The sequence below is a fragment of the Rhinolophus ferrumequinum genome, chromosome 5 (genome assembly GCF_004115265.2).
Source record: "Rhinolophus ferrumequinum isolate MPI-CBG mRhiFer1 chromosome 5, mRhiFer1_v1.p, whole genome shotgun sequence".
Taxonomy (NCBI): Eukaryota; Metazoa; Chordata; class Mammalia; order Chiroptera; family Rhinolophidae; genus Rhinolophus; species Rhinolophus ferrumequinum.
The window spans coordinates 8,729,024-8,741,177 of record NC_046288.1 but is presented as its reverse complement, the minus strand read 5'-3'; the positions used below and the strand labels follow the sequence as shown (position 1 = coordinate 8,741,177).

Here is a 12,154-nt window from a genome sequence, read left to right as displayed (position 1 = left end):
GGGTAAGCAATGAGGTAGATTATAAAGAGGCCAGATCCTGAAGGACCCTTTGTGTTTTGCTTACAATGAAATATTTATCCTTGAGTCATTAGGGTTAATATTAGAAAAAAAAGAAATTATTTCAGATGGTCTTCATGAAGAGATGCCCCTCTCTCATCAGAAATATGCTCAGAAGCCTTGTCTTAGGATGAGTGCTTTTTGATTATTTCCTCCAGCTGTGGACTGTTCATAGTTTCCTCTTGTAAATGTCAGATTCAAGGACTGTCATTTTTAAACCTGAGATCAGATCTGTTTTAGAGTCCAGCCCATACATAGAGCCGTCCTCTCCCCACAGCTGGGAATGCTGATGATCTTTCCTGACACATAGGCTTGCCTCTGGCAGAATGAATCTTGTTTATGGGCATGAGAACAGGAAGGAACATGAATTAGCCTGGCGCTGAGTTATCTGGAGCATAGAACTCTGCCCAGAATCTGATCAGAGCATGTATATAGTAGATTAAAAAAAAATCATAAAAGCATTGTTGCCACGCTAACTCTGATCCTGTGTTCCAATTCTTAAAGCCTGTCTAACATCTGAAACGCCATCTCTTGCTACCTTGGATCCTTTCACTCTGGTATGAGCTTGACCAAACATCTGAGACTGGAGCCCTGCCTGGTCTGCCTTTGTCAGCCTCTCTAGTTGGACATGGTTCTTTCTTAACAGCACTTGAGAGCATCATTTGCTATGCTGGGTACTGAGTCTTGCCCCAGAGCCCTTACCTTGTCCCAGGGCCCTTCACACCTACCAGCAGTCCACATGATCAGTTGTCCTTGGATTCCTGGACACCATGTTTGCTCGCTTTGGCTTCCTCCATTCATGATAAGCACTTCTGATAGCACTTTGTTTCAACATGTGCTGCCTTACTTTCTGATTAGCATGGTCTGACCACGGAAATGGTCTTCCTCCCGGAAGATGCTCTCTGCTTCTCCCTTCCCTCACAGTCTTTCTTCTGCAGTGATTGGATTTCCCTGGGTCTGCTCTGTTGATACCTATTTTGAGAGCTGGCTTTGCAGGGAACCATTTAATGAGATAATGGGCCCAGCTAGATTCAGTGGTTTTTCTGTGAAGTTATTGTAAGCCACTCTGCTAGCATCTTGTCCTTTTCTTACTTTGTGGCCTGTTTTCTAAAATCTACAAATATTGGGATGCTCAAACTCACTGTCTATATGATGCCCTCTCTAATCTTTTTACTCTCAAGCAGGACTACTCCCTATTTGTGCCCACGCTGTTTGCTGACTATCAGGTTTCTATCACAATAGCTATAATATTTTTATTACACTTACATATTTCTATATCACTCACCTCCTCTGAGACCACAGGAACCAAGGCTGCGTGTTTTTCTATTTCCAGCATCTGGTGGGAGTGCTGGGTACATAGTAGATGTTACATAGGTTTTTGAATGGATGAGAGCTCTGTGTGTTTTAGTTAGTGCTTCATATAGTGTCTAAAGGTCTCACTTCGTCAGCACCAAATACCACACACCCATCAGGTGCAGGACAGGTTTAGCATTTGGGCAGATGCAACCAACACAGATGCTGGGCTTTGATGTAGTGATGGTTACCAAAGTGATGTAATGAGGCAAAAATCTTAATACTTAGGAAGGAAATTTGGGACTGATACTTTTATATAATAAGTCTGTTCCTATACAAGTTCTAGGGATAACACATGCTATATTGATGAGGATTGTGTGGTGCTTGCCTGGGAATGTTACCTACATGAAAATATGAATGCTGGGACTTACTTTCCTCATCTGTAAAACTAGGAAGTTGAACCAAGGACACTTCTAGCTTTGACCATGACCCTGTTGTTCCGTCTTTGTACATAAATCCATATATATGAAGAAAGAATATAAACATACACTTCTTAGATGAAAGTGCTTTACAAATTATAGGAGTGAAATGATATCTAGTTTTCTCCTTTGTGGCATGAAACCTTCTTTGATGAGCTTTTATTTTCCTTCCCTCGTAATTCTAGATAGCATGGACAGCAGATAGAATGACATCTTTCCTGTATTTAAGAAAGAAGAAACAACTTATAGACTGAAGCGATATGTACACTATATATGTGTGTGTATATATATATATATATATATGTATTTATGTATATTTAGATATAGATATATATGTATATACCTATATAGATACACAACTAGATATGCATATCTACATCTATCTATCGCTTAAAAGATAATCTTATTTTAATGCTGAAATTTAAGAGGGCGTTTTCAAAATATGTGAAATACATTACTTTTTGCTTATTTTTAAAAATTTTCCAATCATTGTGCTCTCTATTTTTGCCACTATACTAATTCAATCAAGTAATTACTTTGATAATTTTTGAACTGTTTATTATAGAAAATTTCAAACATGCAAAATTAGGAAGAAGTGTAATAAACACTCATGGACCTTCACCCAGTTTAACTATTTTATAATTTTGCCTACTTTGTTTCAGTTATCCTTTCACTTTTCTCCCACTCCTACATCATATCATTTCACTGTGATTACTTCACTTTGAATATATAGCAGGAAAGGACTTTGTTGAAAACCATAGCAATAACATCATCACATCTAACTAAATTAAGAACAATTTCTTGATATCATATAGTACCTAGGCTTTGTTCACATTTCTCCAGTTATCTCAAAAACAAATTTTTTTTATAGTCAATATATTCTAACCAGAATCAAAACAAGGTCTACACATTGTATTTGGTTGATATGTCTCTATATTTTCCTTCCCAAGAAATTGGGTCATTTAGGTCATAGAATTTACCACGTTCTAGATTGAGCTGATTGCATGGTCCCTGTGTTGAGTCTCCCTGCTCCTTCTTTTGCCCCACGTCATTCATTTGTTGAATAAACCAGGTCATTTTGCTGCAGAATTAATCACATTTTCGGTTTGGCTGACTGCATCCTTGTGGTAGTAATTAATATGTTTCTCTGGCCCTCTTATTAATCCTGTTAAACTGTACAGGGGTCAGACTTTCAGAATCGGATGAAAGCAATAGTTTCTCTCCCTGGAAAATGACAAATACACACACACACACACACACACACACACACACACACACACACACACACACGGTGCCAAAAAAATGTATACACATTTTAAGAAAGGAAAAAACTATATTAAAATTACGCTGATGGTAACCACTTTGAGTACCTTCTATAATTGCAGAAGTCAAACGTGACTTGCAGTCACCTGTTGTTATTGGTATATATTGAGCATTACATTTTTTTGCGTGTGTGTGTTTTATCTTTTTTTTTTTTTCTGGTGCCAGTTTTTTTTTTAAATTAGTTTCAGGTGCACAAGACAAAGTAATACTTAGACGTTTATCATTTATATCCCTCACACTGTGTGAACCCCCCTCCCCCATCCACTCTAAATTGCACACAGCCATTACATTTCCACTGTCTCTATTCCTAATGCTGTACTCCGCTTCTTGTATATATATATATATATATATATATATATATATATGTATATATATAAGTATATATATATATATATATATATATAAACTTGTAGTTGACATTCATTATTGTTCAGCTTCAGGTGTGCAGTGCAGTGATCAGGCATCTACATCATCCCTGAGGTGGTCTCCCTAATGAGACAAGTGTCCATCGGATACCCTACAAAATTCTTACATTATTGATTGCATTCCCCAAATTACCTTTCGTAACCCCGTGGCCATCTTGTGGTTACTGACTGCTTTCCAATCCCCTCACCTTCCCCCTTATCCCAACCCCTCCATCGAGCAACCCTCAATTTTCCTCTATGTCTCCGAAACTGTTTGAGCATTATATTTTTAATACAGGTTTTTCCTTTCTAAAAATGTGTGTACATCTTTTTGGCACCCTCTGTGTGTGTGTGTGTGTGTGTGTGTGTGTGTGTGTGTGTGTGTGTATGAAAATACATGCACACGCACACACAGAAAATGTTGCATACAATTTTAAAGGCTTCACAGATCCCCAGAAACCATAGACCCCAGGTTGATTTGCCTGATAGAGGCTTGATTAGGTTCCTTTGAAGATATGCATTTCCTATCCTGTAACATCTGGAGGCCTGGGATGTCCCCCTGACCTATCAGCCTTAGCCTTTCATTATCAAGTTTCCCATCAGCCTTTCACCTAACGATTTTAGCAGCCACCAATTAGCATTGCCTAAAATGATCCTTGGTTTCATCCAGGTTGAAAATGGTGATTTTCTAATTCTATCAAGAACTTCTCCCTCATCAACTATTAATTACCTGAAATCCAATTTGTACTAGAGAAGCAAGTTTCTTATTTGGAATATTTTTGAGCTTCTGTAAAATTAGAAGTTTTGACCAAAAACAAAGAATAATAGAAAACAATGGCAATTAGAAACTTGTTGCATCTTTCTCCCAGCCAAAGCAGGTAACTCTGAAATAACAAAAGCAAATGGGCTAGAGATATGAAACCTTTGCTGTGAACTACTTAACATTCCAATCTAGAAAACTCAAAGCCGTTTTATTTTTACATCCCCACTTTTGGTATTTAAAAATGAATGTACATGCTGTCTTTCTTGTAGAGAACATTCCAACAAAGAACGCGTGGGTCTCAGTAAAGAAAATGTATTACTTAGAGGATGCACCATTAGAAACACAGAGGCTGTTGTGGGCATTGTGGTTTATGCAGGTTGGTTCCACTTCTTACTTTTCACCATTGTCTCCTTCGTATTTTTCTACAAGTTAACATTTTCCACTGACTCAAAATGCAATCTACAAAAGCAGATTGCATTTAATCGCTGTCTCTGTTTTTCTAAGTGGATTACAAAAGCAAACTAAATGAATGACATATATTATGTAACTGTTTTTTATGGAACTGTCTGCAAGAGAGATTTTAAACTGTGAGTTTGCTACCTGGCTTTAATTTGTACATTCTCTAACATATCGTGTTACCTATGCAGGCCATGAAACCAAAGCAATGCTGAACAACAGCGGTCCAAGGTATAAGCGCAGCAAATTAGAAAGAAGAGCAAATACAGATGTCCTCTGGTGTGTCCTGCTTTTGGCTGTAATGTGTTTAACTGGTGCATTGGGTAGGTACAATTTGATTATTTGCTGACATCTTTTCAGCAAGATACTCTTTAAAAGTATTTTATTGTCAAAAATTTATGAATGTTTAACTTCTGTAAGGGAGGTTTTATTTGCCAATTTTTTTTTTTTTTTCAATCACATCCTCGCCTCTCTCCTTCTTTGGCCTGCAAAACATTAATGTTGATTATATCCAGTTACATGTGGCCGTAGTACTGAAGAGACTGGAAAAAGTTTTAAAGAAAAATATGAGAATGTGTAGTCTTTTGAATTTGAATTTGTTTCCAAAAACAAACAGTTGATTTTTCGACCAAAATAAACGTTCTCATCCCTCTTTCTTTAGGAATTGAGTTTTATATTTGTATAACATGTGTAGCATTCATTTGATATCTGTGTGTCTTTCTGAAAGGTCATGGAATCTGGCTGAGTAGATATGAGAACATACTATTTTTTAATATCCCTGAGGCTGATGGACATGTCATATCACCAGTGTTGGCAGGATTCTATATGTTCTGGACCATGATCATTTTGTTACAGGTAATTTCTATCGAGCTCATCATAGAATTTTAAGATCTTTACTACTTATCCAGCTATATTTGGTTTCTCATCCTTTCTTTTCCCCCTTTAACATTTTTTAAATTGTTTGGTTCTTCTTAGGTCTTGATCCCCATTTCTCTCTATGTTTCCATTGAAATTGTGAAGCTTGGACAAATATATTTTATTCAAAGTGATGTGGATTTCTACAATGAGAAAATGGATTCTACTGTGCAGTGCCGAGCCCTGAACATCACCGAGGATCTTGGACAGATTCAGTATCTCTTTTCTGATAAAACAGGGACCCTCACAGAGAATAAGATGGTTTTTCGAAGATGTAGTGTGGCAGGCTTTGATTACTGCCATGAAGAAAATGGTAAGTGTTGGGTATCTATGAAAACCAACTTTAACATTGGTCTTTTTATACTCACTTAAAAATTTGATAATTCTAGCATAGAAATGTTACATTTATGCATTGGGTACTTAATTCATCCAAATGGGCATTACACTTAGCTTTTGTCATCCCTTCAAAAGCTAATAGGTCAAAGTCAAAATGTCTATTGCCATGGTTTCTTTTGAAGAAAAGTAAATTACCAGTAATGGTAGAAGGTCAAGGGTTGGAGATGGTGAGGGTGATATTGTGTTATAGATACTTTTGAGAATCTAATGAAACCATGAACCATCTCCCTAAAAAGTATTTTGAAAATAATTCTAAAGGGATTATATGCTCCCTTAACCCCAACAGTCAGCACATAGGTATTCATTGATTCTTAGTTAACAACATCTAGTTTAAGAAAAAATAAGATGAGCTGAACTTCTGACACTAAGGAAGTAAACATATAAATTATAGTTTTCTTTAAAGGAACTGCATTAATTTTGTTATTTATAAACATAGTATGAGCTCCTATGAAGATAATTCTGAGAAGTGTCCAAAACAAATTAAAGCCCTACTCTCTGGAGTTAACCACCATCCAACAATTTGATGAATATATAACTACCCACTTTTTATGCATATTTCTGTATGTGTGAACACATATATTTACACATTTTCCCTTTTATGAGTTAGAACACGTTATAATATTGTTTTGCAATTTTGTTCTTTTGCTTAACAATATCTCATAGACTTTTTTTTCAACTCAGTTAATAACATTAAGTGCATAGTATTGCTTTGTATGTGGTCAAGCTTAGTTTGCTATTATAACAGTACTTGCAATTAAGATCACTTGTTCATTCAACAAATATTTAGTGAGCTCCTAACATGTGGCATGAGTCCCTGATTTCATGTAGCTTAGAATTTGGGCAAAGAGATAGACAAGTAAGATTAAAAATTATGATAGATAGAATAAAAGGAAATACCTATTTTTCATGGCCAGCCATATTGGGATGAAGTTATTCTTTTCAGTCTGTGATTTTTGAAGACAGAGTTAACACTTCATTGTGTTAATTTGTCTCTGATTAGTAATGAGATGTTTCACTTTTTATATGTTTATTGGTCATTTTAATTTCCTTGATAAAGTGATCATGTTGTTTTCCTATTTTACAAATGAGTTTTTCTTATTCTTAGTCATCTGTAGGTGGGTTTTATCTATGAAGGCAGGGCTCGTATGCCCCAGGCTAGATGGTCTGGGGCCAGTGTTCATTTTCATTTGTGTACTGGATTAAACCAGTTAAATAATGTTAATATCAGCCCTGATGTTATCCTTTTCTTCTATATGTGGCAAATATTTTTTCTGGTTCATTTTTTATTATTATATTAGTTTGCGATTACAACATAAATTACCACAAACTTAGTGGCTTACAACAACACAAGTATACCATCTCCTGGCCTCTGGGTCAGGAGTCTGAGTACAGGAGAGCTATGTCGTCTCTCAGAGTCTCTCACCAGGCTGAAATCTAGGTGTCAGTTATGACTGTGATCTTCTCTGAGGCTGAGGAGCCTCTTCTTAGCTCCCTGATGTTTGGCAGAATTCTGAGTCTTGAGGTTAGAGGGCAGAAGTTCTTTCTTGCTGGTTCTCAGCCTGGGGCCATCTGAGTTCCTAGAGGCAGCCCACCACAGCATGGCAGTTTGCTTCAACCAGCAATAAAATCTCTAGCTTTGAATCTCTGACTTTAATAATCCTATTTTAAAGAGCTTACCTAATGAGGTGATATCCACCTTGAATAGTCTTCTTTTAGATTAACTCAAATTCAGCTGATTAGGGACTTGGTCACATCTGTGAAATCCCTCCACCTTTGCCATGTAACATAATATAATCACAGAAGTGAAGTCCCGTTATACTCACACGGTGTTCATACCAGGAGGGCAGGAATCTTGGTGGCCGTCTTAGAATTCTGCCTGCCGTAGTGTCTTCAATTTGCCTAACGAGTCACTTATTAGAAGTTTTATATTTTTATTAAAGAAAAAATTTCAATTATAAATATTAATAAGATTATGAATATTATGATTGCTGCCAGTAGTGTTAAACTTAGAAATCCCACCCTGCCCCAAATTTAAAAATATATATTATACTATATTTTCTCCTAGGTACATATATTTTTAAGCCAGCTTTTTTGTTAGCTGTGAGTGTGCAGGATAAAATGTTGAGTATTTATAATCATTATAAATCATAATCAGTAAACATAATCACTATATAAATGTAAAAAAATAGCTAGTCATATTAGATATGAGACTCTGCATTTTGTTTAATCTTCTGATATTTTTATTACAAAAAGAATGTTATAGAAAATTCCACTAAGCCAAAACAGGAAAATTTTAAAGTCATCAATAACTCACCAAACAGGGCACCACTGTTAACATTTTAGTGCATTTCTCTTGAGTTGTTTTCATGCACACATTAACATGTATGTGTTTTAAACAAAGTGGCATCACAGTGTGTTTTAGTTTTATACCCATTTTTCTCAAGACTTCATCATAACCCCTTTCTATTCTCCTAGTGGTTATGCTATATTGCATGTGAGAATTGCCATAAGTTATATAACTACTCCACCATTCATTTAGGTTCAGTCATTTGCTTTGGTAAACAGTGCTATAGTGAACGTCACTGGAGCTAAACCTCTATGCCCATTTGTGAGGTTAGTATTTCCTAAAATACTCCAAGAAGTATCTTACATTATCTTACAGTAATGTTTGATAACATACATGGTGGGAAGCACTGCATCGTTTTTGTAGTATTTAATACTTTGTAGTATTTACAATTTTGTACTTGTACCATTTAAGAGGGCTAATACCAGCCTTTTCCCACCCCAGTCCCCGAATATACCTGCTCCTGCCCTGTGAGTACTTCTCTTCTGTGACTCCTCATGCAGAGAAGATACCACGTGACTGAGAATCACATGCTGTCGTGACTGAACTGTAACTGATAACATAGCTGTTTGTGAGCCATGAAGTGTTGCACTGCTTCTAGAAGGTGCTGACTTTGCCTGTGAACACTTCTTAACACGTCCAGAGCTTCTGATGTCTTTTCTGTAATGATTTAAAAACAAGCCCATGTACACACACACAGACACACACACGCTCACACTCTCAGACACACACTGAATGCTGAAGGGAGAAATGGTAGGAGCCAGTTCTCCTGAAAACTGAATTCTGGGGAGACATTTTGTAAATTCTGAGACATACTATTTTCACTGAGACGAAAGCATTTACACCTTCAGGGTTTTCTAGCAAAAGCATTGCCTAGGAGATATTTCCATATCTAATGTTGCTGCTTGGAAGTAACCCCTTACTCGTATGTAATTGTACTAAACACACCTGACAACATCATTTTACGTTTTAAAACCTCACAGCTTAGAAATTTGGTCCATGGACTAAACAGCATGCAGACAACTGACAATCCAACAAGCAAATACTTACTGATTATTTACTCTGTATTCCAGACTCTGGAGATAATGATAAACAAAACATTTGAAGCCCTTGGTTTCACAGAACTTCTGTTGGAGAAAATAGTCACAAATAAATTAATTTTTAAGTCAAGAAAAATATTAAATAGTGAAAAGTGCTTTGCAGAGAATTAAAAATGGGGTGATATGATATAGGCTGATTTGAAAGCTCTTCTGGAATGGTTGGTCAGGCAAGACGGCTCAAGGAGGACATTAGAGCCTGCATCTGGATTATTAGGTCGGTGCAAAAGTAATTGTGGTTTAAAAGGTTAAAAACAATTGCAAAAACCACAATTACTTTTGCACCAACCTAATACATACTCTTGAAGTTCACAATCAAAAGCCTTCCAATCAGCTAGTTCACTAGCAGCTAGTATAGTCCTCGGGCTGAAATGAGCTTGGCAATTTTCAAAGTAAAGAAAGCCAGTGAGGCTGGATTTTAGTGGAAGAAAAGGGGGTAAGAAAGAGAGGTCAGCAGAGGTCAGATCATTTTGAATTATGTAAACCAACAAAAGGAGTTGAGATTTTATTCTTAATTGTGAAGCCCCTGGAGAGTTTGGTGCAGGGAGTGATGTGATCTGCTTGGTCTTTTGGGAAGATCACTCTAGCTGCTGTGTGAGGAATGGATTGCTAAGGAGCAAGGGTACCAGGTAGGAGGCTATTGCACTAGTCCAGTTGAGCGAGAATGATGGCTTGGACTAAAGTAATAGAGACGGAAGGAAGATAAGATGTTTGGGATATATTTTGGATGAATTGTGGACAGCTGTTGGTGATGCTTTGAATATGGGGGCTGAGGAAGAAGAGAGGAATCAGGGCGAATCCTAGATTTTGGGCATAAGTAACTAAGTTAATAGGTACCATTTGCAAAGATGGGGAAGACTAGAGAAAGTAACTTTGAGGGGGAAGAGGGAGAGTTCTGGTTTCTCCATGTCAAATTTAAGATCTCTATTATTTATTTATTCAACAAGTATTGATTGAATATCTATCAACCACTGCTTTGAGCTCTGGCAATATCATATTCACAAAACAAACAAAACTCCTTTTGGAGTTTATATTAGAAAAATAAAAGCAAACAAGATATATAGTGTATAGATGGTAGTAAATACTGGCATTGGATTTATAATAAGTGGTTAGATCTGGGAAGCCTTCACTGACAGGAAGACATGATAAGAGACTTGCAGGAAGTAAGGGAGTGAGCCACACAGATAATCTGCTTAAAGAGCCTCCTCGACATCCAACTGGAAGTATCAACTGAAGAATTGGATATATGAGTATGAGCCTGGATTCCAATTACAGGTTGGAGTTGAAGGTACAAGTTTGGAGGTCATGTGCACTGAGATGATATTTCAAAGATGGGACCAGATGACACCAGCAAGGAAGAGTAAACAGGTGTAGAAGGGAAGGAGCTCCTCCAGCAACCCAGTATTTGGGGACTGAGGAGGAAAGAAGGCAGCAGGAGAAATTAAGAAGGAACAGCCATGGAAGTAGGAGGGAAAACACATGGTGTCAGAGAAACCAAGAGCTGTTTTAGGGAGAAAATGGTCAACTCTGTTGGTTTTTGCTAAGGGTTCAGATAAGAGGTAATAATTGGATTTGGTACCATGGAGCTCATTGACAACCTTGACAGTAGAAGTGTCAGTGGAGAGGCACAGACAGAAAGCCATGAGATTATTTGAGGAGAGATTGGTGTAAATGAAAGAGGGAATTGTAAGAGTGAAGTGCTTGAGAAGCGCAAAGGGGTGAGGTACAGATCACAAGTGGAGAGTTTGGTATGTGCAACTTTATCTACAGTAGTAGGAGGGAAGACAGAGAGTTTGGATACAGGTGTAGATAGCTGGTAGATTTGATGCTGGGAAAAGAAGGGAGTTCCTGTCTGATTACTTCCACTTTCCTCCCTGAGGCACGTTCATTAACAAAGGCTATTGGAGAAGGGGACTTTGGAGGCCAGGGGTTTGAAAAGGGAAGAGATAATGTGAAATAGCTGTTTAAGTAAATGCCTAACGTATTCAACTTGCAAGTGGTTCTTCTCAGGTAATGACCGAGTGTGATTTTTATCCCTCAGCCAAGAGGTTAGAGTCCTATCAGGAAGCTGTCTCTGAAGATGAGGAGTTTGCAGACGCTCCCAGTGGCTCCCTCAGCAATATGGCAAAACTGAAGGCTCCCAGCTGCAGGACGGTTCATAATGGGCCTTTGGGAAGTAAACCTTCGAATCCACTTGCTGGGAGCTGTTCTGCTCTAGGAAGTGGAGACGGAGCCAGTGAAGTGCTTCATTCCAGACAGGCTGCTTTCAGTAGCCCCATTGTAAGTGTGAATGCGTGACTTGAATCTTGTACATCCATAATGAATAATGAAAGAACATCCTTGTAATTATAACAGAGCCAAACACCGCTGTATTTTCTACCTGAGAAGAGACTACGTAATTGCAGTTCAGTGTGATTGTCATACACATAATTAGAAGTATAAACAAACAATATGACAACTTCCTAATTTTGGGGCTAATTCAATGAGAGGTAGTATATCATTTCTGAAAAAAAAACCTGTAATATTTTTAGTCAGGGCCGATCACGTCAGAGCCTGAAGAAAATTGCCTTGGTTTAAGAATCATGGCTCACGCTCAGAACCAGCAATGCTTACCAGTTATCTCGTAG

General features: G+C 37.5%; 1 protein-coding gene across 4 annotated transcripts in view; it reads left to right on the top strand.

Moving 5' to 3' along the window:
- Positions 1 to 12,154, top strand: part of ATP10D (ATPase phospholipid transporting 10D (putative)) — a 99,503-nt gene that overhangs the window by 49,372 nt on the left and 37,977 nt on the right. For all 4 annotated transcript variants that reach the window (XM_033106595.1, XM_033106591.1, XM_033106592.1 and 1 more), the window contains 5 exons: positions 4,589 to 4,695; positions 4,967 to 5,098; positions 5,503 to 5,630; positions 5,751 to 6,003; positions 11,569 to 11,807. In XM_033106595.1, the coding sequence (XP_032962486.1) occupies positions 4,589 to 4,695; positions 4,967 to 5,098; positions 5,503 to 5,630; positions 5,751 to 6,003; positions 11,569 to 11,807 (859 nt within the window). The remainder of the gene's footprint in view (positions 1 to 4,588; positions 4,696 to 4,966; positions 5,099 to 5,502; positions 5,631 to 5,750; positions 6,004 to 11,568; positions 11,808 to 12,154) is intronic.